General features: G+C 42.9%; 5 protein-coding genes across 6 annotated transcripts; 2 read left to right on the forward strand and 3 right to left on the reverse strand.

Annotated features, from left to right (window-relative positions):
* Window positions 1-1,916: 1,916 nt before the first annotated feature.
* Window positions 1,917-4,615, reverse strand: H3C2 (H3 clustered histone 2). Of its 2 annotated transcripts, XM_078055770.1 has the most exons (3): window positions 3,941-4,615; window positions 2,749-2,945; window positions 1,917-2,204 (listed from the first exon to the last, which is right to left on the reverse strand). In XM_078055770.1, the coding sequence occupies exon 1, from the start codon at window positions 4,613-4,615 to the stop codon at window positions 4,205-4,207; it is 411 nt and encodes a 136-aa protein (XP_077911896.1). In that variant the 3' UTR covers window positions 1,917-2,204; window positions 2,749-2,945; window positions 3,941-4,204. The 2 variants fall into 2 exon arrangements, with proteins under 2 accessions (XP_077911896.1, XP_077911895.1); XM_078055769.1 differs by having other exon boundaries at window positions 2,749-4,615.
* Window positions 4,616-5,617: 1,002 nt separating this feature from the next.
* On the reverse strand, window positions 5,618-6,018 carry LOC118548410 (histone H2A type 1-B). The gene has a single exon (XM_036112337.2). It carries the CDS (start codon window positions 6,016-6,018, stop codon window positions 5,626-5,628), a length of 393 nt encoding a protein of 130 aa, XP_035968230.1. The 3' UTR covers window positions 5,618-5,625.
* A 60-nt stretch (window positions 6,019-6,078) lies between these two features.
* Window positions 6,079-16,663, reverse strand: LOC118548428 (histone H2B type 1-B). The gene is made up of 2 exons (XM_036112362.2): window positions 16,246-16,663; window positions 6,079-6,378 (listed from the first exon to the last, which is right to left on the reverse strand). The coding sequence occupies exons 1-2, from the start codon at window positions 16,620-16,622 to the stop codon at window positions 6,336-6,338; spliced, it is 420 nt and encodes a 139-aa protein (XP_035968255.2). The 5' UTR covers window positions 16,623-16,663; the 3' UTR covers window positions 6,079-6,335.
* A 307-nt stretch (window positions 16,664-16,970) lies between these two features.
* On the forward strand, window positions 16,971-17,466 carry LOC118548398 (histone H2A type 1-E-like). The gene has a single exon (XM_078054424.1). The coding sequence runs from the start codon at window positions 16,971-16,973 to the stop codon at window positions 17,361-17,363; it is 393 nt and encodes a 130-aa protein (XP_077910550.1). The 3' UTR covers window positions 17,364-17,466.
* Window positions 17,467-18,301: 835 nt separating this feature from the next.
* On the forward strand, window positions 18,302-19,103 carry H3C3 (H3 clustered histone 3). The gene has a single exon (XM_078054425.1). The coding sequence runs from the start codon at window positions 18,317-18,319 to the stop codon at window positions 18,725-18,727; it is 411 nt and encodes a 136-aa protein (XP_077910551.1). The 5' UTR covers window positions 18,302-18,316; the 3' UTR covers window positions 18,728-19,103.
* Window positions 19,104-21,798: the final 2,695 nt, after the last annotated feature.

Here is a 21,798-nt window from a genome sequence, read left to right on the forward strand (position 1 = left end):
AACTGCTGTTTGTTTTTCTAATTAATCTTTTATTACAGGGTTCTCAGCTAAGAACTCAGAAGGGTAGGGGAAAGTTATTTTCCCTCTTTTACAGCTGTGTGACCTTGTAACCCTGCCTTAGTTTTCTTCATCTGTAAAGGTGGAGTGATGATACTGCTCATGTAGCTTTTGTGAAGATTTAAATTAAATAATGTAAGCAAAGGCCTAGAACAGAGATTGGCACAAAGAAGTCCTACATAAGTGTGCCTGGATTTTGGCTGGTATTATTACTTAAAGAATCTGTCTGGAGTTGGAAGATTGCCCTGAACTCTCATTTTCAAGCTTTTACTCTGAATACAATGTAGACAACACAGATACATATATAATAGTGAAAGTTTTTGTTGTTGTTGTTGTTGTTGTTTGTTTTAAATCACATTTAATAAAATACAAGACATTGATGATTTCTGGTTTTTTGGTTTTGTCTTCAATTGAAGTATAGCTGACATACAATATTATCCTAGTTTTAGGTGTACAACATAGGGAATTGACGGTTCTACACATTATGAAATGCTCATCATGATGTGTTACCTACCATCTGTTACCATACAAAGTCATTATAATATGATTATATTCCCTATGCTGTACTTTGCATCCCTGTGAATTATTTATTGTATAACTGGAAGTTTGTATCTCTTAATCTCCTTCACCTATTTTGTTTCTTACCCCCCACCCCCACAACTACTAAGTTGTTCTCTGTATTTGTCTCTCTTTTGTTTTTTTAGATTGCACATATTACGTGAAATCATATGGTGTTTGACTTTCTCTGTCTAACTTAGTTCATTTAGCATATACCCTCTAAGTCCATCCATATGAATAATAAGATTTCATCCTTTTTTTATGCTAATATTCCATTGTATATACAGTTGACCCTTGAAAAACTCAGGGGTTGGGGTACTGGCTGCTACACAGTTGAAAATCCGCATATAACTTTTGAATCCCCCCCTCAAAACTACCAATACCGTACTGTTAATTAGAAGCCTTACTGATGACATAAAGTCTATTAACACATATTTTGTACGTCATATGTATTATATGCTGTATTCTTATTATAAAGCAAACTAGAGAAAAGAAAATATTATCAAGAAAATCATAAGGAAGAGAAAAACATTTACAGTAGTATATCATATTTATTGAAAAAAATCTATAAATAAATGGGCTCATGCAGTTCAAACCTGCATTGTTCAAGGGTCAACTCTATATAGCATATATTCTTTAGCCATTCATCTATTGATTGACAGACTCTGTTCATACGTGACATGTTAAATATGGTTGTCTGAAAAATATTCCTTTGTGCCCTCTCCCAGGGTGCACGGACTGTGTCCTGCAGCCAAGGCTGGAATGCAGTTCACATCTCTAAACTGACTTCCCACTGTTGTGTTAAGTCTCCCTAAAACACTCATTGATTAGTAAGTCACTTCTGGGATGACTGGAAATGCTACTACTAAATTTCTTAGTCTGAAAAATGCACCCTGACCTTGGCTTCCTCCTCTTTTCTGGAAGTCTGTAACAAACCAAAAGTGTGGTTCTAGACACCAACAGCATTAGCTGTAAACTTTAGCCTGTGTGGTAATATCACTTCGTGGTGCCTGGGAGAGGAAAACTCTGTGTGACCGAGGACCTTGCAACAACCGTTTAAAAGATACAATCTGTACGTGAAACACCCCTTTTTTTCTCCAGCATGACCCTAGTCACGCCACTAATATAAAGTAATAAAGGCTTAATGCTTTGATATTAAAATGCTGGCACAACCTGTGGTCCAATATGTTCAGTAAATTTTCTTTTACAAATGCGAATTTCTTCCATTCTTTGGTTTTCAAATACCTGCTGAAGTTTCATTTCCAAACTGAGCAACAAAGTAATGCCAAATGAAAAGGAAGTTTAGAAGTTAAAGTTTGCATTTTTATTTCAATTTAAAAAAAATCTTAGAATATAAGGGAAAATAATACACAGCTCAGGATAATTCATAGCATTTATACAATGCTCTGTGTCCAAAAATCAACTCATAGTATCCCAATAACAGTTCTGAGGTGGGTAGTATCACCCCCGTTTTTCTGATGATGGAGAAATCGGTTTGTGTAAAAGGTCACGATAAGCAGTAAAACTGAACTGGAGCACGGCCATCTGTCATCCAAATGCTGTTCTGTGCTGCCTGCTTCCAGAGGCTCCTGGAGAAAGATTCACAAGGTATGAATTCTAAGGTGGTTCGAACCTTACTTTCCTAGACACTGGGCAATTTTTCGGTTGAGGAACTCAAGTAAATGAAGACTTAAAGCCAAATCCTTGATCCTTGGCTGGGAAAGGGGGGGGCAGCTGGTGGGGCAGGAGCACGGTCTGAGCCACTGTACCCTGGCCATTTAACCCTCAGACAGCAGTGGGTACTTTTGCTTTTGTTAAAGCTATTCTCTCAGGCCCTGTACCTAAGACACCCTTTTTCTAACAGCTACATAAAATATTCGGGGGAAAAGCCAAACACTGAACGTAAGAGCCAGCACAGCTATAAGAAAAACCAAGATACTTGGACTTCAGCTGGGACCGAGCTGGAGAGCAGTCACCCTGGTTCAAGCCAAGGGCATTGGGTGCCTCTGACAGACCCTTTATATGGGTAGCAAAGGTCTGGGCCAGAGTGGTACGTATGAGAGTCTGGAAAAATGAAATGTTAAAAGTACAACACAGTGACATACACACATACACAGAAATGTCCAACCTTACCATTTTTAAGAATGCAAATATGTTGTAAAGCAAAAGTTGCTTTATTAAAATCCTGGAATGTAAATAAATCCAAGTAAACCACACAATTCAAGTTTAATCTTCTGTGTTTTATGTTTCTTGTTGAGTTGTCCGCATGATTTAATATGGTACATCAACTCACATCTCAGACGGAGGCCCAAAATTTTAGATATTAAGACCTAAGGTGTGGAAAACAAAACACACAAAGCCTTTGGAATTTGCTGCTGTCATGTTCTACGGCATACTGTATTGTTCTGTTAAAGGCAGTTTGTAAGTATAGTGTAAATGCTATATAATTTCTTTTTTAATTTTTTTTTTTTATATTTTATTTATTTATTTGAGAGAGAGAAACAGAGATAGTGAGAGAGAGCACAAGTGGGGAGGAGAGGGAGAAGCAGGCTCCCCGCAGAGCAAGGAGTCCGATGCGGGACTCAATCCCAGGACCCCGGGATCATGACCTGAGCCAAAGGCAGACGCTTAACCGACTGAGCCACCCAGGCGCCCTAGTGTAAATGCTATATAATTTTTAAAGTAATTGTTTTCTGAAAAAATATTGGGTGAAATATGGAAATTAAATTTTAAAGCAAATGTTATTTTTCTTCAAGAATCAGCCACTATTTTTATGTGGATCATCTTCCTTCCAGTACTGAATCAGCAACTCCAGAGAGCAAGATCAACAAAAGAAAAATAATTATGACTTCTAAACTTGAATAGAAACTACAGCCAAGAATCGTGAAAAAATTATTGCCTAGCCCTAGAAGAAATAAAGCCATGCAACCAATCACAAGCAGGGCCACAAATAAGAAATAACATATTAAGCAATAAAGGGACTTGACTAATTATGCCTGATCAACTGCTAAACAATTATTAAGAATGGGTAGCTAGCTATAAAGAAATGCACAAGCAGTTGGATTCTTACTTCAGCTGAAACTTCAAGTTATTTTAAAAAAAAATTAAAAAGATGAAGAAATGTTATAAGAAAACTATATTGGAGTGAGGAAACTTCTTAAACTACTAAAAAACCGGGAATATTTATACTCATTTCAAACTTTGATTCCGAATCAGCAATGAATAACTTAGGTTGTGTTCTTAGAGGTGAAAATTACGGGCAATTGCTTAAAATGTGAAGATCATAACAGGATCCAAACAAAGAAAAGTCCATGTTCCCTGCTACCTTTTAAAATGGCTAGTTACTGTCAAGCTACTCTTGCTCATCTGGGAAAATTCATTGGTAAGTCTGCTATTCCATTGTTGAACCTGATCATTCCGTCGTAAAATATCCCAATGACCAGGGTTAGCACGGATTCCCAACTTAGCATGGTCAGGGATCACAGTCCTAGAGTACCGAAAGGATCACAGCCACTTTTGTTTGAACTAATTGGGTGGCTCTGAAAAGAGCCTTTGGATTGAAAGTCGGCACGGAAGCAGGAAATCACATCTACGCCCTCTCCCCGCGGATGCGGCGCGCCAGCTGGATGTCCTTGGGCATGATGGTGACGCGCTTGGCGTGGATGGCGCACAGGTTGGTGTCCTCGAAGAGCCCCACCAGGTAGGCCTCGCACGCCTCCTGCAGGGCCATGACGGCCGAGCTCTGGAAGCGCAGGTCGGTCTTGAAGTCCTGCGCGATCTCGCGCACCAGCCGCTGGAACGGCAGCTTGCGGATCAGCAGCTCGGTGGACTTCTGGTAGCGCCGGATCTCGCGCAGGGCCACCGTGCCGGGCCGGTAGCGGTGCGGCTTCTTCACGCCGCCGGTGGCCGGCGCGCTCTTGCGGGCCGCCTTGGTGGCCAGCTGCTTGCGCGGGGCCTTGCCGCCGGTCGACTTGCGGGCCGTCTGCTTCGTGCGGGCCATCTTAAAAGCGAGCTCAGAGTGTCTTCCCCGAAGCTGGTGAAAGGCAAACAGCCCTCCTGCTTTTATACAGCCAGACCAACAACCATTGGGCCCAAGAATATTCAAAAATTCCCGCGCCCTCCCCGGATTGGCCCAGCTCCGTGAGGGGTGCCCGGATTAAGAGTTGCTTTCAGATTGGTGAATGAATCCTAAACCCCGCCCTTCACTGTAGCTACTCTGACGTCATTTATTTACCCTTTCCCTTCTCATATCAACGGTGTACAAAAATTTTGCACCTAGAGCTTCAGGACATTTTGAAATGTACGGTAACGACGCAAAGCAACATAGGAATTTCCAATGGATCTTTTTTAAAAAAGAAATCCTCAAGATAATTTGCAGGTGTTTAGGGAAATAAACAAATGGGCTGCATCTAAAGTGAAATTCAAAATTTTCTTGGGTGTGGCACAAATATTGTGAACTAGGAAAATGGTCTTTATTCGCAAGCATGAATTATCAAGGACCTGTAATTTACTCTCAATTGCTTCAGCAAATGTGCAACATTTTCATCAACTTGGATCTAGGTGGAGAATGTGGGTATTCTTTACCATAATCTTTAACATAAAAAGTTAAAGAACTTAAAATCCCAGCGCCTTTCACTATTTTCATTTTCCAAAACGTGAAGCTGTCCTTGCGATAAACTTTCAAACTTGATCTGTAGAATATAGCCCTTTCTGCCTGACTAGAAAGTAGCCCATCTCATATGGCCAAACACGGTCAAGTTAGCCAAGTACACTAAACCCACGTGTGGCTTTTACCTCAAAACTAATATTACTGATTTTTTATAAGGGGGGTGGTAAAAGCTTTCTGAGGGTTAATTGTGACATTTCACCTTTTGTTTTTAAAGGCTCGTAATAGTTCAAAGCAGGACAGCTCTTTCAAAGGAAAAAGTGGGTGGCTCTTAAAAGAGCCTTTGCAAGTTGTTAGGTTAACTCGATTAGGAAAAACCCATGTAAGGAAAAACGGTCAGCATTTTACTTTCCCTTGGCCTTGTGGTGGCTCTCGGTCTTCTTGGGCAGCAGCACGGCCTGGATGTTGGGCAGGACGCCGCCCTGCGCGATGGTGACGCGGCCCAGCAGCTTGTTGAGCTCCTCGTCGTTGCGGATGGCCAGCTGCAGGTGGCGCGGGATGATGCGCGTCTTCTTGTTGTCGCGCGCCGCGTTGCCCGCCAGCTCCAGGATCTCGGCCGTCAGGTACTCCAGCACGGCCGCCAGGTACACGGGCGCGCCGGCGCCCACCCGCTCCGAATAGTTGCCCTTGCGGAGCAGGCGGTGCACGCGGCCCACCGGGAACTGCAGGCCGGCCCGCGACGAGCGCGTCTTGGCCTTGGCGCGGGCCTTGCCGCCTTGTTTGCCGCGACCTGACATGAGTGACGGTGTAGAAAGCAAACGCCTCCAGAAGAAAACGCAAGCAATATAGAGCCAGAGTGAGCGCAAGAGAAGTATTTATACTAACGGGAGGTAGGCTCTTTGCAAGCCTCCCATTGGCTATTTTCAAGTAACCAATGGGAAAGCAGAATCAGCATCCCTCATTTGCATACACGCCCTCCACCTAGCGGAAGGTTTTTGCAGCTCTAGTGTCATGAGGCCTGAAGAGCTTTTATTTTAATACTAATAAATGAGTCAATTTGGTTCTTTCAAATAATACTATTTCAAAATGCAGTCAGAAGCAGAAGTGATTGTCCTCATTGCTGTCTTCTGGCCGTTTTTCCTTTTCCAGGATTGTGACTGATTGTGGAAAGGAAGAAACAGAAAAATTGCTAAATAAATAACATTTAAAGAAGTCTGTCTATTCCAGCAGTTGCGTTAACGCTTTGAACCTTAAAACAGAAAAGAAAGAAAAGGAACAAAATGATTCTATGGGGAAACCTGGCTGGCGCAGTGGGTTAAGCATGGGACTCGGTTTAGGCTCTAGACCTGATCTCAGGGTTGGGGGACTGAGCCCCAGGGAGCCCCAGCGTGGGCCTCTGCTCTTAGGGCGGAGTCGGTTTAAGATTCTCTCTCCCTCTGCCCTCCCCACCCCTCGCTTGCTTGCTCTCAAATAAATACATAAATCTTAAAAATAATAATAATAATAATTCTTTTGTCAGAGCCCAAATCTTAAATTATCTGAACAATGAAAACTGAAGGCAAGACCTGGACCATACAGCCCCTGACCTAGGACAGCAAATTTTCTGCTTCAGACTTTATCTTACATATGAGGCCTTACGGGAACCACCTTCAAGGTATGTAGAGTACTGTGTTCACCTTAGAGACTGAAAACTTAGAGACTGAGATTGTTTGTTTGACTTTGTGCAGGCTCACGCTGAGTTAATGAGACAAGGACTCCAAACTCCTGACTGGGTAAGTCATCATTCCCAGTGCCATTCCCAATTCTCCTGCCTTCTCTCTCTCTTTTCTCATTTGGCTACAACACAAAGGATTCTAATTGGTTCAGGAAATTTCTCCGTCGTCAAGAGAAATTGCCAGGAGAAATGCCGTTTTTCCTTTTATAGTCCATGAGATAGAACTAAATGGGGCCCAGATGGAGGTGAATAATTATTTCAGGAATTTTTTCAGGCTCAAGCCTAAAGGTCTCCGAACTCCCAAACAGGATGGTAAAAGGAACAAGAGCCTATGTGTGAGAAAATCTACTCATAAGCCAAATCTGTCGGAGAACCATCCTTTGATCCAGGGAACCTGGCAGGAGAGTAAAGATGCTCATCTTCTGTTTCTTTTTTGCCTTCTCTTAAGTCTTCTGCCTCTTTTGACTTTTTCTCTTAAGAATATTCAACCTCCTTTTTATTTTCATCGTTATCTTCACTATCAACAACACTGATAATAACCACTGGCTCAGTGTCTTTGCCAGACCCCAGATGGAGATATAAAAAGATATCTCAAATCCTGCCTCGAAGAATTGATACTCTTGAAAAGGGAAGAATTGTATATCTGAAGACTAAATAGTAGAGCATAATCTGCATCCCAAAAAGAAGGTTTAAATAATAAGTAATATAAGACCACATGGAGGAGAAGAGTAATCACTGTGGGTTAGAAGGGGAAGAGAGTGTGTGTGGGAGATGAGCATCCAGCATTCGGTCAATGTGTACTTACTGAATCCCTGCTACATGCCAGTGTTCCAGGTACATGGAATGCGGCAGTGAAAAAAGCAGATAACAACCTGTTTGTACCCTTGTGGTGAAGCTCTTCTAGTGTGGGGAAGCACACAATAAGCTAAGTACATAGTAAAAGTGCACAGTGCATTTTTTGGTGATGAGTGGTTTGGACAAAAGGTAGGAAACGGGCATAGATACAGGGATGGTCAGGGAAAGCGTCACCAAGACGGTATCATTTGAGCTCAAACCTGAAAGAGGGGACGAAGTTAGCCAAACAAGAAGAATAAATGCTTCAATAAAAGGCCACATGCATCCAAAGCCAAGGGAACGTCAGAAGCTAAGGGCCAGAAGATAGAAGTGTTCTAATTTCCTGAATACACTGTAGGTCACTTTGGATGGAGCAGTGGGTATGTACAGAGCCAGGTAAAATAGAAGGCAAGATTAAGGCCTGTTTCAAAAACCCAGAATAGAAACTGGACTGCAGTCACAACATCACAAATCTATACTCCACTGAGTCACAGATGAAAATAAGTCTTCCCGTTATCTAGGTCACTACGTCAGACAAATCGACAAACACTTGGCCTCTGCTATGAGTAGAACAACTTAATGAAATCCTATTAGCAAGTTTTCAAAATCAGCAAGATCTAGGCATTTGACTCTGAAGAATAATGTGGAGGGCAGATATTGGGGAGGAAGATGAGGGGGGTAAATTCTTCCATAAAAATATGAGAAGAGTAGCTGTCCCCAGGAACCCCTCTTCCGCCAGGAGCAGGACGCATATGGGTTTATATAAGCAATGAAAGAAAGTAAATATCTTTTCCTTGCTCAATCAAAAAAGTGTAATGTGACTTGAACTCACTTGAGAAAATCTAACTGGCCTTGAGGCTATTGTTGAAGGAGTCCAGAACATGCCCTCCCCAAATATGCTGCTCTGGTATATTGACTAGTTGGAGTTAAAGGACTTGCATAAGAACAGCTGCGAGGACAATCTCATTTTTTACCTTTTTTTCCTTAAAAGCAGGGGTTGAAATTCCCATGTGAAAGGTGTCCTCCCTATACCAGAAAGAAAGAGTCATTCTTCTCACCATGGACGGGAAATTGAGGCTAAGAGAAATCTGTACAAACACTGCTAAACGAACCCTTAATCTTCCTAGTCTCTTCACCCAGTTAACTACCCCAGCCCCAGCCCCTTTGCCTGTCATGTTGTCACACAGCTGTTCTTTGTCTGACACAGTGTATAAGCATTAAATTCTAACTGCTTCTTTGGATCTTCATTTTTCCTTCAAAAACTTCCATGTGCATGTAAACAAAAAGTAATAATTAAAACTTGTAGGTTTTTTCCCATTACTCTATGTCAGTTGAATTCTTAGACCCAGTTGGAGACCCTGTGAGTGTAGAGAGAAGTTGTTCCTCCCCTACAAGTAGAAGCATTTGGAAGAGTCTGGGTTTGAGTACATTCAAGCTGAAGAACTTGGCAATCTAGAAATGGCAAGGAGAGCAAACAAACAACAGCAACAATAAAGACACAAAACAAGAAAAACTTGGCATCTCTAGCCAAAAGACCAAGGGTCGACCTAGAAAGTAGAAAACTTATGAAATAAGCACTGTACTCCAACGAAACACCATGGAAAAAATTGTGCATCTGCCTCCCCATCTCCCTAGGCATAGGGTTTCCACAGAGGCCACATGGGGATCCTGGACTTCACTTACTCAGCAATGATGAGGCGCTTCTCCCCTCTCAGGATGTGGGAATCATCCACCCAGGATTTTAAAGCAGCCATCATAAAAAATACTTCAGTGAGCAATTACAGACACACTTGAAACAAATGAAAGACTGGAAAACCTCTGGAAAAAAGGTAAAAGATGTAAAGAAGAACCAAATTCAGATTTTAGAACTGAAAAAATACAACAACTGAAATAAAAAGCTCCATGGATGGGCTCAACAGCAGAATGGAGAAGACGGAGGGAAAAAAATCAGTGAATCTGAAGATAGAAAAATAGAAATTACCCAATTTGTTTTTTTTTTTTTTTTTAAAGATTTTATTTATTTATTTGACAGAGAAAGAGACAGCGAGAGAGGGAACACAAGCAGAGGGAGTGGGAGAGGGAGAAGCAGGCTTCCTGCGGAGCAGGGAGCCCGATGCGGGGCTCGATCCCGGGACCCTGGGATCATGACCTGAGCCGAAGGCGACGCTTAACGACTGAGCCACCCAGGCGCCCAGAAATTACCCAATTTGAACAACAGAGAGAGAATAGACTGGGGAGAAAAATCATCATCAGAGACACGTGGGACAATGACAAAAGACCTAACATTCATGTCTTTAGAGAATCAAAAGGAGAGGAGAAAAGAGGGTGGTATTGGAAAAGTATTTGGAGAAATAATGCCCAAGAATTCCTAAAATTGACAAAAGATGTAAACCTACAGATCTCAGAAGCTACACAAACCCCCAAGTAGAATAAACCCAAACACATTCTTGCCATAAGATACATCATAATCTAATCTATGCAAACTAAAAACTAAACAAAAAAAATCTTGAAAGCAGTGAGAGAAATAAAATCTACATAAAAGGGAAAAATCAATTCAAGTGACAGCAGATTTCTCATCAGAAACCACATACCAAAAGGCAATGTCACATTTTTTAAGAGCTAAAAGAAGGGAACTGGTACCGTCCTTTAGGAATCGGGGGGGAAATAAAGACATTCTCAGATGAAGTAAAGTGGAATTTGTTGCTAGCATATCACTCCAGAGAAGAATGGCAAAAGGAAGTTCTTGAAAAAGAATGGAAATTATATAAGATTTTTGGAACATTAGGAAGGAAGAAAGTAAAGAAAGAAATATGGGTAAATACAGTTCTCTTGAGTTTTCTAAATTATGTTTAGAAGCTGAATTTCTTATATTATCTGATGTGGTTCTCGATGTATATAGAGGAAATATTTCAGATAATTATGAACAAGAGAGGGTAAAAAGATTTAAAAGGAGGCAAGCTTTGTAAAGGTGAACTAGTAACATAGATACCAGTGGACCGTGATGTTATGTGTCTGTAATATCTAGAGCAACCACTAAAAACTATCCAAAGACAACAGATGATTCAAATTTAAATTGTCTCAAGAAAATATTCAAGCAGCCCACAGGAAAGTCTGAATTAGAAAACAGAGAAACGAACAACAGTGAGGGAAAAATTAAAAACAAACAAAAAAACCCACCAGAAAACAAAAAGTAAAATGGCAAACTTAAGGCCTAACATGTATGGAAGAAAAATTTTTCCTAAACCCTTTTAGAGTCCCTGGCTGGGTGTGATAATTAAACTGACAAAGATAAACTAGCAGGAGAAAAGCGTACAAATTTTACTGGAATTTTTACATGTACTTGGGAGCCTTCCTAAAAAAATGAAGACCTAAAGAAGTGACCAAAGCAGGAAGCTTTTATAACTTTAGGCAACGAAGTAGATTTCTAAAGGACTGAAAAGACAAGGGGGTTTGGGCAATGGAGTAAATGGTGAAAAAGTAACAAGGTTTGTTCATAGAGTCTTCTCAGCCCTAAATTCCCTGTTTCTGGTGATGTTTTTCTAATCCTGCCTTTAGGGAAGAGGGGTGAGGGAGAGGAGGTCAAAGTAACCTTGGTTTGCTGTTTTCCCAGACGCCTCTAGCGTTAGCTTAAGATATTCAGTATGTCAAAGTGCCATCTTTTGGGGTAGTATGCCCTGAACCCCATCAATGTCAATAATTGCATTAAATGTACATGGTCTAAATACGTCCATTAAAAAATAGAGATCGGCTGAGTGGATAAAAGTACATGCTCCAAATGGATGCTGTTGTAGGGAGGAAAAATAATTTTCCCTCTATCCTTCTAGATTGTTAGCTGAACCCCCACCACCACCACCACCCCCACCACCAGTAATACAAGACAGATTAACAGGAGGAAACAGAGCTTTTAAAAAAAAACAAAAAACAAAAAACCCCAGAAGTTTAATAAAATCTGTCCCGCCTGTATACAAGGGGGAGAGCCAGGAAACACTGCGTAACGCCTCAGATGGCCCAGGCCACCACCTTAAACACCAGCTCCAGCTAGAGGCAAAAGATGTTCAGGGTGGAGGGTGGGGAGGCCCATTTTGGGAGGTTACCAGGCAAAGCACCGTAAACAAGGCTATGGTTGTTAGGCAGATTGAAGGTTTTGCCTTCTCCAATGGGTTCCTACAGGTTTAGTCATCCTTCCTGGCACAGAGAGGGAAACACTCTTGCAAATGCAGATTTCCCTTGTAAATGTAAATTTCTCTTACAAAAGGTTAACTTCTACTAGGTTTTCAAAGCTTTTTTAATGTCTTCTATTTAAAAAAAAAAAAATCATGGGTGTCTGGGTGGCTCAGTCGGTTAAGCATCTGCCTTTTGCTCAGGTCATGATCTCAGGGTCCTGGGATCGAGCCTCACGTCGGGCTCCCTGCTCTGCGGGGAGCCTGCTTCGCCCTCTCCCTCTGCCTGCCTCTCTGCCTACTTGTGCTCTCTCTCTCTCTCTGTCAAATAAATAAATAAATCTTTACCAAAAAAATCAGTTTAGGTAATCCTTATGCCAAGGAAGCATATTTTAGGGTGGCAAATAATGTTCCCCTTCATTGTCTACAGGAACTCACTTCAAATATAACGATACACACATGCTGAAATTATAGGGTAGAGGAAGAAAAACCCTGCAAATATCAACAAAAGGAATCAAGGGTGCCTGTATCCGTATCGAGTAAGTAAACCAGAGCAAAGAAAATTACCAGAGATAGAAAAGGACATTACAGAATGATAAAAGGGTCAATCTAATAAGAAAACCAAGCCATTCTTTTTTGTTTTGTTTTGCTTTGTTTCTTAAGATTTCATTTATTTATTTGACAGAGAGAGGGAGAGAGCACAAGCAGGGGGACTGACAGGCAGAGGAAGAAGCAGACCACCCGCTGAGCAGAGAGCCTGATTCAGGACTCGATCCCAGGACCCTGAGATCATGACCTGAGCTGAAGACAGGTGCTTAACCGACTGAGCCACCCAGGTGCCCCAAACCCAGCAATTCTTGATAAATGTGTAAGCACCAAATAACAGCCTTACAAAATATGTGAGGAAAACTGGTAGAACTGCAAGGAGTAATCGGTAGACAGGTAGACAGGTCAACACCCCCTCTCAACAATTGATAGAACAACTATACAAAAAGTTAGCAAATATATAGAACTCAACGAGTGGCTTGTTTACATCTGTAAACCAGCAGTGGTAATGTAGAGGTGGAAAAATGTTCCCTTCTTCCCTTCTAGGCTCTTTGGCTGGTTTAATAATTACATTTCGACACAAGGCAGATTAATAGGAGAAAAGCAAATATAATTTCTTATGTCTGAGAGCCCCGTAAAGACATGAGACTCAAAGGCAGTCAGGCAATTGACGATTGTATGCCATCCTGAGCTAAGGAATGGGGTGAGGACCTGGGGCTACAGAGGAGAGTTGGCAATTCACAAGAAGGTAAGAGTAGATGTTTGGTTAATCAGATATTTGCCCTGCCTTGCAGGTAAGTTTTTCAGATTTAAAAAAAAAAAAGTTATCCCTGACAATAGCTCTCTTTCTGGTACTGTTAGAATAGGCTAGGTTCTAACAGGATGCCCGGAGGCCAGCAAGGAGGCGGGCATGGCCAGCTGTGGGGAAGGTCAGAGGCCTGTCCTGGCAGCATCCACGAGAGGCCGGATCCCACCAGACAGGGCCAAGATGGTGGCGCCACGACAGGAAAGCCCTGAGCAAGTGAGGAAGAAAAAGCAGGGGGAGGCCACTCCTTCTCTCTCATATCTCAAGGGTATACTTTTAACTTTAATAAACTTTCCCGCTTGTGTCCCTTGTCCTCTGTGTTACATGTCTGTCCTTGAATTCTTTCTTATGACACGACCAAGAACCTTTGATCACCTCTTTGGAACTGGCTGAATGGAGGCCCCAGGGCCCAGGGTTTCCCTGTTCACCTGGCAACAAGATCTCTATTAAATTTTAAAGGATAAGAGAAAGTACGAACTCACATGACATTGATATATCTATATGCATATAGACTGGCACAAAATAAAATTTCCAGAAGATTGATGGCAAAAAAGTCCTGGATAATGGAATTACAGTTGATTTTCATTTGTTTATTTGAAATTATTTGTGGTGGTTGTTATTTTAAAATAACGGGCAGGTATTATTTTGCAAGGAAGTTAAAAAGAACTGACTTAAATGTGTATATTATTTAATGGAAACGAAAAGCCAAGAAGAAAGACATCAAATGTTGCAGAGAGATGCTGAAGACTGAGAAGTCTGTGTCCTCTCATCTGCCAGGAAGCAGGGCCAGGGCATCCCATTTCTAACTGTGCCCTATTTCCTGAATCATGAACACTTTCTGGACGCCCTGTTATCTGTCTGTGGATCTTTCTTCTCTTTTCCAAATTCTCAACCTTCCTCCAAATTAAAAGTCTCCCCACCCCCCCTCTGTCTTCTTCCTGGCACCCAGAACTTAGCCCAGAGCAGCTCCCCTTTCCCTCCCCGACAGATTGAGCTCTTCCTGTCTCCAGCTCATCTTTGTTGGATAGGAAGGCAGGCAAAACTTCCCGTGGCTGCAAGGAGAATCAGGGAAGTAATACAGGCTTTTTTTTTTTTTTTTTTTCATTTGCCTTTTTACTCAGAAACTGCCTCTCTGGAGGAAATGTGGGTATTTTATTAGGGAAGAGGGTATATAAACCCTTGTAGAATTTCACTTGGATGGCTTGCCTGCTGGCTTTGCTGTGTCCAAAATTGGTGCCTCATCAGATGCAGCTGGAGAGATTTTATGAGTTTTTTCCTGCTTTCTCACCACTCCCCACTATAGATCGGGAGTCTACCACAGAGTCCAGGCATCTGATTTTTTTAAATTCTCTGTGCACTTATTAGAGATCAGCCAGGTATTCAGTAGAGATGGTAAAAAGGCCTAGGTCTGAGTTTACAAACCCAAGTTTAGTTTGAACTTGTCAATTAAGGGTAAAGTTTTAGGTAAAGCATCAAATATTAGGAATGAAGTGGAGCATGGAGGGAGAGAGAGGAGAGAGATGAACGGTAGAAAGCAAGCAGGCAGGCAAAAGTTTTGAAGGACAAGATGGGGAGAAAATATCCCTACCTCAGACCATTTTGAACAGGATAAGAAATAATATTAAGGGTCAGTGATTCTTAAACTGTTGCCTGAGTTAGATAATTAAAAAAAAAGGGAGGGGGGCAGAATATGTCTTTTTATAATTATTAATTTTTGAGGCTGGGGTCTCATTCACAACTATATTTTGTGTTGCTGAGACCTGAAGTACTCATAGAGCGGTTGGCTGACATGTGGGATCTGGAAAAAAGATCATTTCAATTTAAATTTTCTTTATAAAGGGGTCCTTTTAAAGAAATTCTACTGTATATTTTATCTCTTCATCCAAAGACACTGTTGTATGTCAACTACATAAAATGCTCATAAACAGATGAAAAATACTGTTTTCCTCTTTTTCGTAGGCAGTCAGCAGCTTAGTCCTACCCATTCTCCTCCCCTCCCCCAGCCCCGGATTTAGACCTGACCCATTACCTCCTCTTCCTCAACCAAGGCCATTTTCTGTCTATTGGGGATTATTTTTGGAGTCCGGGTTCTTTGAAAAAGGTTTACCAAGAAAAACCAGCACATCTTCCTCTCCTGACCCGGGCCTTCCCCGCCAGCCAGTGAAGTGGCGCGATTGGGAAGAGCGGGAAATTCAAACCTTTTGTTCTTCTTATAGCTGGAGGGCCATCCTTCCCGCCCTTCTAGTGGCATTCCCGAAAAGCCAGACACCCAGAACAGGAAATGGGAGCTCGGATTTCTGGGACGTAAGAAAAATTGAAAAGGTTTAGATAGGCTATTGCCATCTGTAAACAATTCTAATGCGCAACTAATTTCCTTTAATCTGTGCAGAGCTTGAGGTATACCCCAGAGGTGCCCACGGGGACCACGGGCGACTGTCTACTGTTTACCCAGTGCTTTAGGCCAGGGAATTTAGGGTCCAGGTCTTTAAGCCCTCACTTGCTCTCTTTCCGCCGCCCAAAACTGCTCCTCCTCCCAATAAGGCAAGTCTGGATTAATTATCTCCTGAGGGTCCCTATTCTGAAAAATTTCAACCACTTCTTTACCCAGCAGGAAAATCCCTATTTCTTCTAGAAACGTGGACACTGGGAAGGGCAGAGTGAACACTTACAAGCATCCTGAGGCTTAGGGAAAAACGGAACCTGGGCTGAAAAAGAGGTGAATTAGCCCTTTTGAGCATTACACCACAGGACTGTATTTCGCTTTAAGGCTACCTTTCAAATCCCTCCTCGGCTCCAGCATTGCCTCCAGGAGCATCCTTCGGTTAGATTCCTGAGGACTCAAGCTATAGTACCGGACTTGCACTTCACACCGCTACGGAAGTGGTAGTCACAGCTCTCTTTCGATCAAGTGGGTGGCTCTGAAAAGAGCCTTTGGGGTTGACTGTGCCTCGGAAGACACACTCACTTGGAGCTGGTGTACTTGGTGACGGCCTTGGTGCCCTCGGACACGGCGTGCTTGGCCAGCTCCCCGGGCAGCAGCAGGCGCACGGCCGTCTGGATCTCCCGCGACGTGATGGTCGAGCGCTTGTTGTAATGCGCCAGGCGGGACGCCTCGCCCGCGATGCGCTCGAAGATGTCGTTGACGAACGAGTTCATGATGCCCATGGCCTTGGACGAGATGCCCGTGTCGGGGTGCACCTGCTTCAGGACCTTGTACACGTAGATGGAGTAGCTCTCCTTGCGGCTGCGCTTGCGCTTCTTGCCATCCTTTTTCTGCGCTTTAGTGATGGCCTTCTTGGAGCCCTTCTTCGGGGCCGGAGCAGATTTGGAAGGCTCAGGCATGGCTTTTCCTTAGAAGCGGTAGAAATGCTAATCGCATTCACCACAACAAAGGTTAGTGTTATGAAGGGTCCAGAGCTCATTCTTTTATAGTTCTTCAATGCAAATGAAGTTTCAAGAATTATCACTTCTCATTGGATAAAATCACAACGCTTTCACTAAGGGGAGGGGTTTATGCAAATAAAGGATACAGATTCTCTCTTCCTATTGGATATACAGACTAATATATTTTGACCAATGGGATAGCTCGTTGCCTCATCCCTGCGATGACTATAAAAGCATTTTTTTTTCAAAGTAGTTACGTACGTTTCTTCATTTTTCGCAGAGGTTCAGTTGTTCAATTGAGTTGGCATGTCTGGACGTGGGAAGCAAGGGGGCAAGACCCGGGCCAAGGCCAAGACGCGCTCGTCGCGGGCCGGCCTGCAGTTCCCGGTGGGCCGCGTGCACCGCCTGCTCCGCAAGGGCAACTACGCCGAGCGGGTGGGCGCCGGCGCGCCCGTGTACCTGGCGGCCGTGCTGGAGTACCTGACGGCCGAGATCCTGGAGCTGGCGGGCAACGCGGCGCGCGACAACAAGAAGACGCGCATCATCCCGCGCCACCTGCAGCTGGCCATCCGCAACGACGAGGAGCTCAACAAGCTGCTGGGCCGCGTCACCATCGCGCAGGGCGGCGTCCTGCCCAACATCCAGGCCGTGCTGCTGCCCAAGAAGACCGAGAGCCACCACAAGGCCAAGGGAAAGTAAAGTCTAGTACAGACAGCACGTATCTTCCACTTAACTACAGCAAGTTAAAGGCTCTTTTCAGAGCCATCCATATTTTCACAAGAAAGGCTGGTAACGAGTTTGTGCTACCTTGGTAGAATCCATCCTGAATACATTTATAAAACATTAGGTTAAAACATTGAGATCCAAGGAAACCGGCCGTGTACTCTGAACTTAGTGCATACCAGACATAACTTCACTACAAAAAGGTAAAGGGACTGAAATGTACAAGCAAGAAGAAAATTTGCTTTTGGCCAGTAACAATGCCCCACGTGCATTTCAGGTTTTCAGTTTAAAGAAAAGCCATTTTACCCAAAAAAGTCAGCGATCATTTGTTGCGGCCCAGTGTTGTATCTAGCGTTACCAGAGCCGGTGCTTTACGTGTGCTATTCCAAATCCCCCAGGGACGCCGCCATGTAGTTTCATACGAGAAAACTCGGTGTTAGGGGAGCTATAATGACCAGACCTAGGAAGTGGCTGTCCAGGCGACCCGAGATTTACTTCAAAATAACTAACCCAGCCATCTAGAGGCGAAGGTAACAAGATAAAATTGTACTCAATGAAATGTGCAGACCAGCAGGATTGATAACCTTCGAGCCTGTAAAGAATTTGGGGGATTTCAGGTCCCACTTAGATTTACAGAGCCACACAAATTACATTTAACATGCTTCTTAAATGGCTGGTCACCTAAACTGAGTGAGAGCGTAAAAGAACCTTTGAATATTAATTATTTCATACTGAGAAAGGGAGAGAGGTGGAATAATTCCTCCAATCAGATCCTCCAGTAATTAAGCAATGTGGTTACCGTTCGACCAATGGTTTTATCGCGCGGTTCTTTTGAAAAATTACAAGGCCAATCAGAAGGCTTCTTACTGTATATAAAGGAATCCTCTCCTTTACCCGCCAGGTGCTTGGTGTGTCTTTAGTTTCGCCAAATGGCCCGCACGAAGCAGACGGCCCGCAAGTCGACCGGCGGCAAGGCCCCGCGCAAGCAGCTGGCCACCAAGGCGGCCCGCAAGAGCGCGCCGGCCACCGGCGGCGTCAAGAAGCCGCACCGCTACCGGCCCGGCACGGTGGCCCTGCGCGAGATCCGGCGCTACCAGAAGTCCACCGAGCTGCTGATCCGCAAGCTGCCGTTCCAGCGGCTGGTGCGCGAGATCGCGCAGGACTTCAAGACCGACCTGCGCTTCCAGAGCTCGGCCGTCATGGCCCTGCAGGAGGCGTGCGAGGCCTACCTGGTGGGGCTCTTCGAGGACACCAACCTGTGCGCCATCCACGCCAAGCGCGTCACCATCATGCCCAAGGACATCCAGCTGGCGCGCCGCATCCGCGGGGAGAGGGCCTGAGCCAAGGCTGTTTTCTCTGGACTTTGAAAAAGGCTCTTTTCAGAGCCACCCACAGTCTCTTGAAAGCGGTTGTAACTACTATCAACCACCGAAACAATTTAGTTGCTAGGAACCTTTCGGATGTGGTACTTGAATGTTAATTGGCAAAGTCCCTCTCTTAGGCTTCCGTAGCCCTGTTAGAAGTGTTTTTTAAGGGCGCCGCGCCTGGGTGGCTCAGCTGGTTAAGCGACTGCCTTCGGCTCAGGTCATGATCCTGGAGTCTCGGGATCGAGTCCCGCATCGGGCTCCCTGCTCAGCGGGGAGTCTGCTTCTCCCTCTGACCCTCCCCCCTCGTGTGCTCTGTCTCCCTTTCTCAAATAAATAAATAAAATCTTAAAAAAAAGTGTTTTTTAAGGTACATTGATCGTTTGCGGGGTGACTTGAAAGCAGGTTTAATTTCTTGGAGCAGTTAGACAAGCTTCACATGTACACCAGGAATAGAGAGCAAAGTAAGCTTATAGTTGGACCTAAATTCCCCAGGGAGGTTTCTCTTTACATTGTAGTGCAGTTCCTTGAAAACCCTTTATATTGGTTTACTTTTACCTGTTCATTTGGACCTTTTTAAATTAAAGAGAATAGTATTTAGTCAGGTGAGTTTGTAGAGGGTCCTGATCATCCCCTGTAACATAATAGAAGTAAATCTAACAGCATTCTCAGTATCCATAAAGTTTTCAGTAGTCCACAAAACATTTCATGTATCCTGACTCCAGAATCTTGTATTGGTCTACCTGAGAAGGGACTGAAGCTCGGGGGATAGAAACACTTATGTACTCACCAGCAGAGACCCACTAAATACATATATGCAATAAGAAAAAAGACTTGCCTATCATCCCAAAGTTTCTTTGCCTACGCATCTTAAAATCAATAGGATTTGAGATTCTGACAGGTTGCTACCTAAAGTGTCTCTCCTACTCATGTCCTCTTTTAATAAATAAAAAATTATTGACTAAAGTGTTAATTTTTTTAATCTTCTAAGTATAAAATTATAATAAACTGATGGTAGTTCAAGGTTTCCTGAGGCCTAAAACTTACACAACTTGGCAACTCTTAATAATTACAATTCAAAATTTAAAATACAAAACTAGACAGTATTAATTTATAATTGAAAGAGGAGCCAAATTCCAATTTTACAAAAATAAAACCATAGCCATCACAAAGTTCATAAAAATAGCACATTTTATTAACTCTTGAATACAACACTATATTTTTTTTCCTTAGAATATTTTTGACTGCATACTCTGATTCCATTTTTACTTGAAAATTATTTTGGAGGGCAACCCTCTTGGGTCGCCTCCCTCCTTGGGAACTTAGTGCTATCGCTCAATTAACCTTGCTTTGCTGCCCACCAAAAAAAAAAAGGAATATTTGCTATACATACAGTGGGAAGAGAATTCAGTATTTCCTCCAGGGTAAATTGATCACAATTTGTTTTGTTCTCTTGATAACTAAGAACTGAGTTTCAGCTTCAAAACACATTATTGGTAGTGTCATGTTTAAGACTGTTTTCAAATTTGGGAAATCCTTTGTCAAGCTTCTTTCATATGTGAGTTGTAAAATTTAGGAGGATTCTGCATGGACTAGCTTTCAGCTCTATACATTTCAAATGTTGATTCATCCGTACTATACACCTTTACTCCCACTGCGGTTGCTACAAATACATAGATGTCATTATATGATATCTAGTACTACATCTTCTTGTCTGAAATCCAGGTAAGTTTGTCAGTGAGCAATAGGAGTATATTCCTTGAAACCACTCTTACATCCGATTGGCTAGAACAACTGAACTATATGTGAGCACATCTGCAAATTTTATATCTTGTTAACCCTAAACTAAACATATATGAAGTAAATTTTCTCTTACCCAAATCCAAATGTGTTCATCAGTATCCCAACATAATCAGGCAAAAGGTGAATTGTAATACGAAAGGGAAGATTGAGTGGCAATAAACAACAGGTTTAACCAGCTATGAATAAAATATCTTAACATTGAAATTATTTTAAAAAAAGAGAGAGAGAGAGACCAAGTGAACACACTCCCAAGAGCCCCTCTCAGGGCTTTTGAAGTACTGAGCCTAACATTTGAGTTTCATTAGCTTCAGGGTAAATGTGCTTCTGAACACTGTCCATGCTTTTCTAAATTATATACATGGCCTTCCCCTGCCTTCCTACCACTCTTCTAACACACCTTAGCAGAGAGCCCTAGGAGTTGAGAATCGCTAGTTTGGGATGACTTGTAGGCCTCTGGGATAATCTGAGCTTTGCTTTGCATGCTGCTTTGGATGGTGGTACCATTCTCAGAGATACCAGAAGGACAAAACTTAGTGGGGAGGACATAAAGTCAACTCCGAGCAATTTGAACCCTTTCAGTGTAAATGTGAGTTCTCTGGGACAATATTGCAGGGTGTTAGGGATCTATTCTGGACTGAATATCATCTTCCTTTAGAGAGGTCCCCATGGGAGGAACAATAAAACCATGTTTTCATTGGAGTCAGTCTAATAGCTAACATTCATAGTTTTCCATGGGTCAAGTACCACATGAACTGATAGGCCTGAATTGTTATATATCATTCTTTACCTTTTTTTTTTAAGTAGGCTCCACGCCCAGCACAGGGCCCAATTCAGGGCTCAAACTCACGACGCCGAGATCAAGACCTGAGCTGAAATCAAGAGTCAGACGCTCAACCGATTGAGCCACCCAGGCACCCCTGTATCATTCTTAATACAACCCTGAAAGTCAAGTTCTCTCAGTGTCCATTTTACAGAGGAAGAACTTTAGCCTAAGAGATTTTAGTTAATTGGCCAAATTCATACCACTACTAAATATCATTGACAGGCAATCTCACACCAAACCTACACTCAAAATATCCTCTGATCAATAAGATTGCCCAGAAAGGGATTCTTAGATCTAGTTGCTCCTGTCTCACAGATTAGGCTAGCTGGGTAGGAGATGCAGTGGCCTGGCTAACTTCTATTGTCAGAGTCCTCTGCTTAGTGGCCTGGTATGAGACGAAGTGGGTCGAATGAGTATAAGA

This window comes from Halichoerus grypus, chromosome 9 (assembly GCF_964656455.1).
Source record: "Halichoerus grypus chromosome 9, mHalGry1.hap1.1, whole genome shotgun sequence".
Lineage (NCBI taxonomy): Eukaryota > Metazoa > Chordata > Mammalia > Carnivora > Phocidae > Halichoerus > Halichoerus grypus.

Bases quoted from the DNA above. Each gene is read 5' to 3' on its own strand.
- H3C2 (XM_078055770.1), bottom strand. From the start codon at position 4,615: ATGGCCCGCACGAAGCAGACGGCCCGCAAGTCGACCGGCGGCAAGGCC.
- LOC118548410 (XM_036112337.2), bottom strand. From the start codon at position 6,018: ATGTCAGGTCGCGGCAAACAAGGCGGCAAGGCCCGCGCCAAGGCCAAG.
- LOC118548428 (XM_036112362.2), bottom strand. From the start codon at position 16,622: ATGCCTGAGCCTTCCAAATCTGCTCCGGCCCCGAAGAAGGGCTCCAAG. The intron at 6,379-16,245 runs GTGAGTGTGTCT...TTCCACAATCAG, and splicing joins ACCAAGTACACCAGCTCCAA to TCACAATCCTGGAAAAGGAA.
- LOC118548398 (XM_078054424.1), top strand. From the start codon at position 16,971: ATGTCTGGACGTGGGAAGCAAGGGGGCAAGACCCGGGCCAAGGCCAAG.
- H3C3 (XM_078054425.1), top strand. From the start codon at position 18,317: ATGGCCCGCACGAAGCAGACGGCCCGCAAGTCGACCGGCGGCAAGGCC.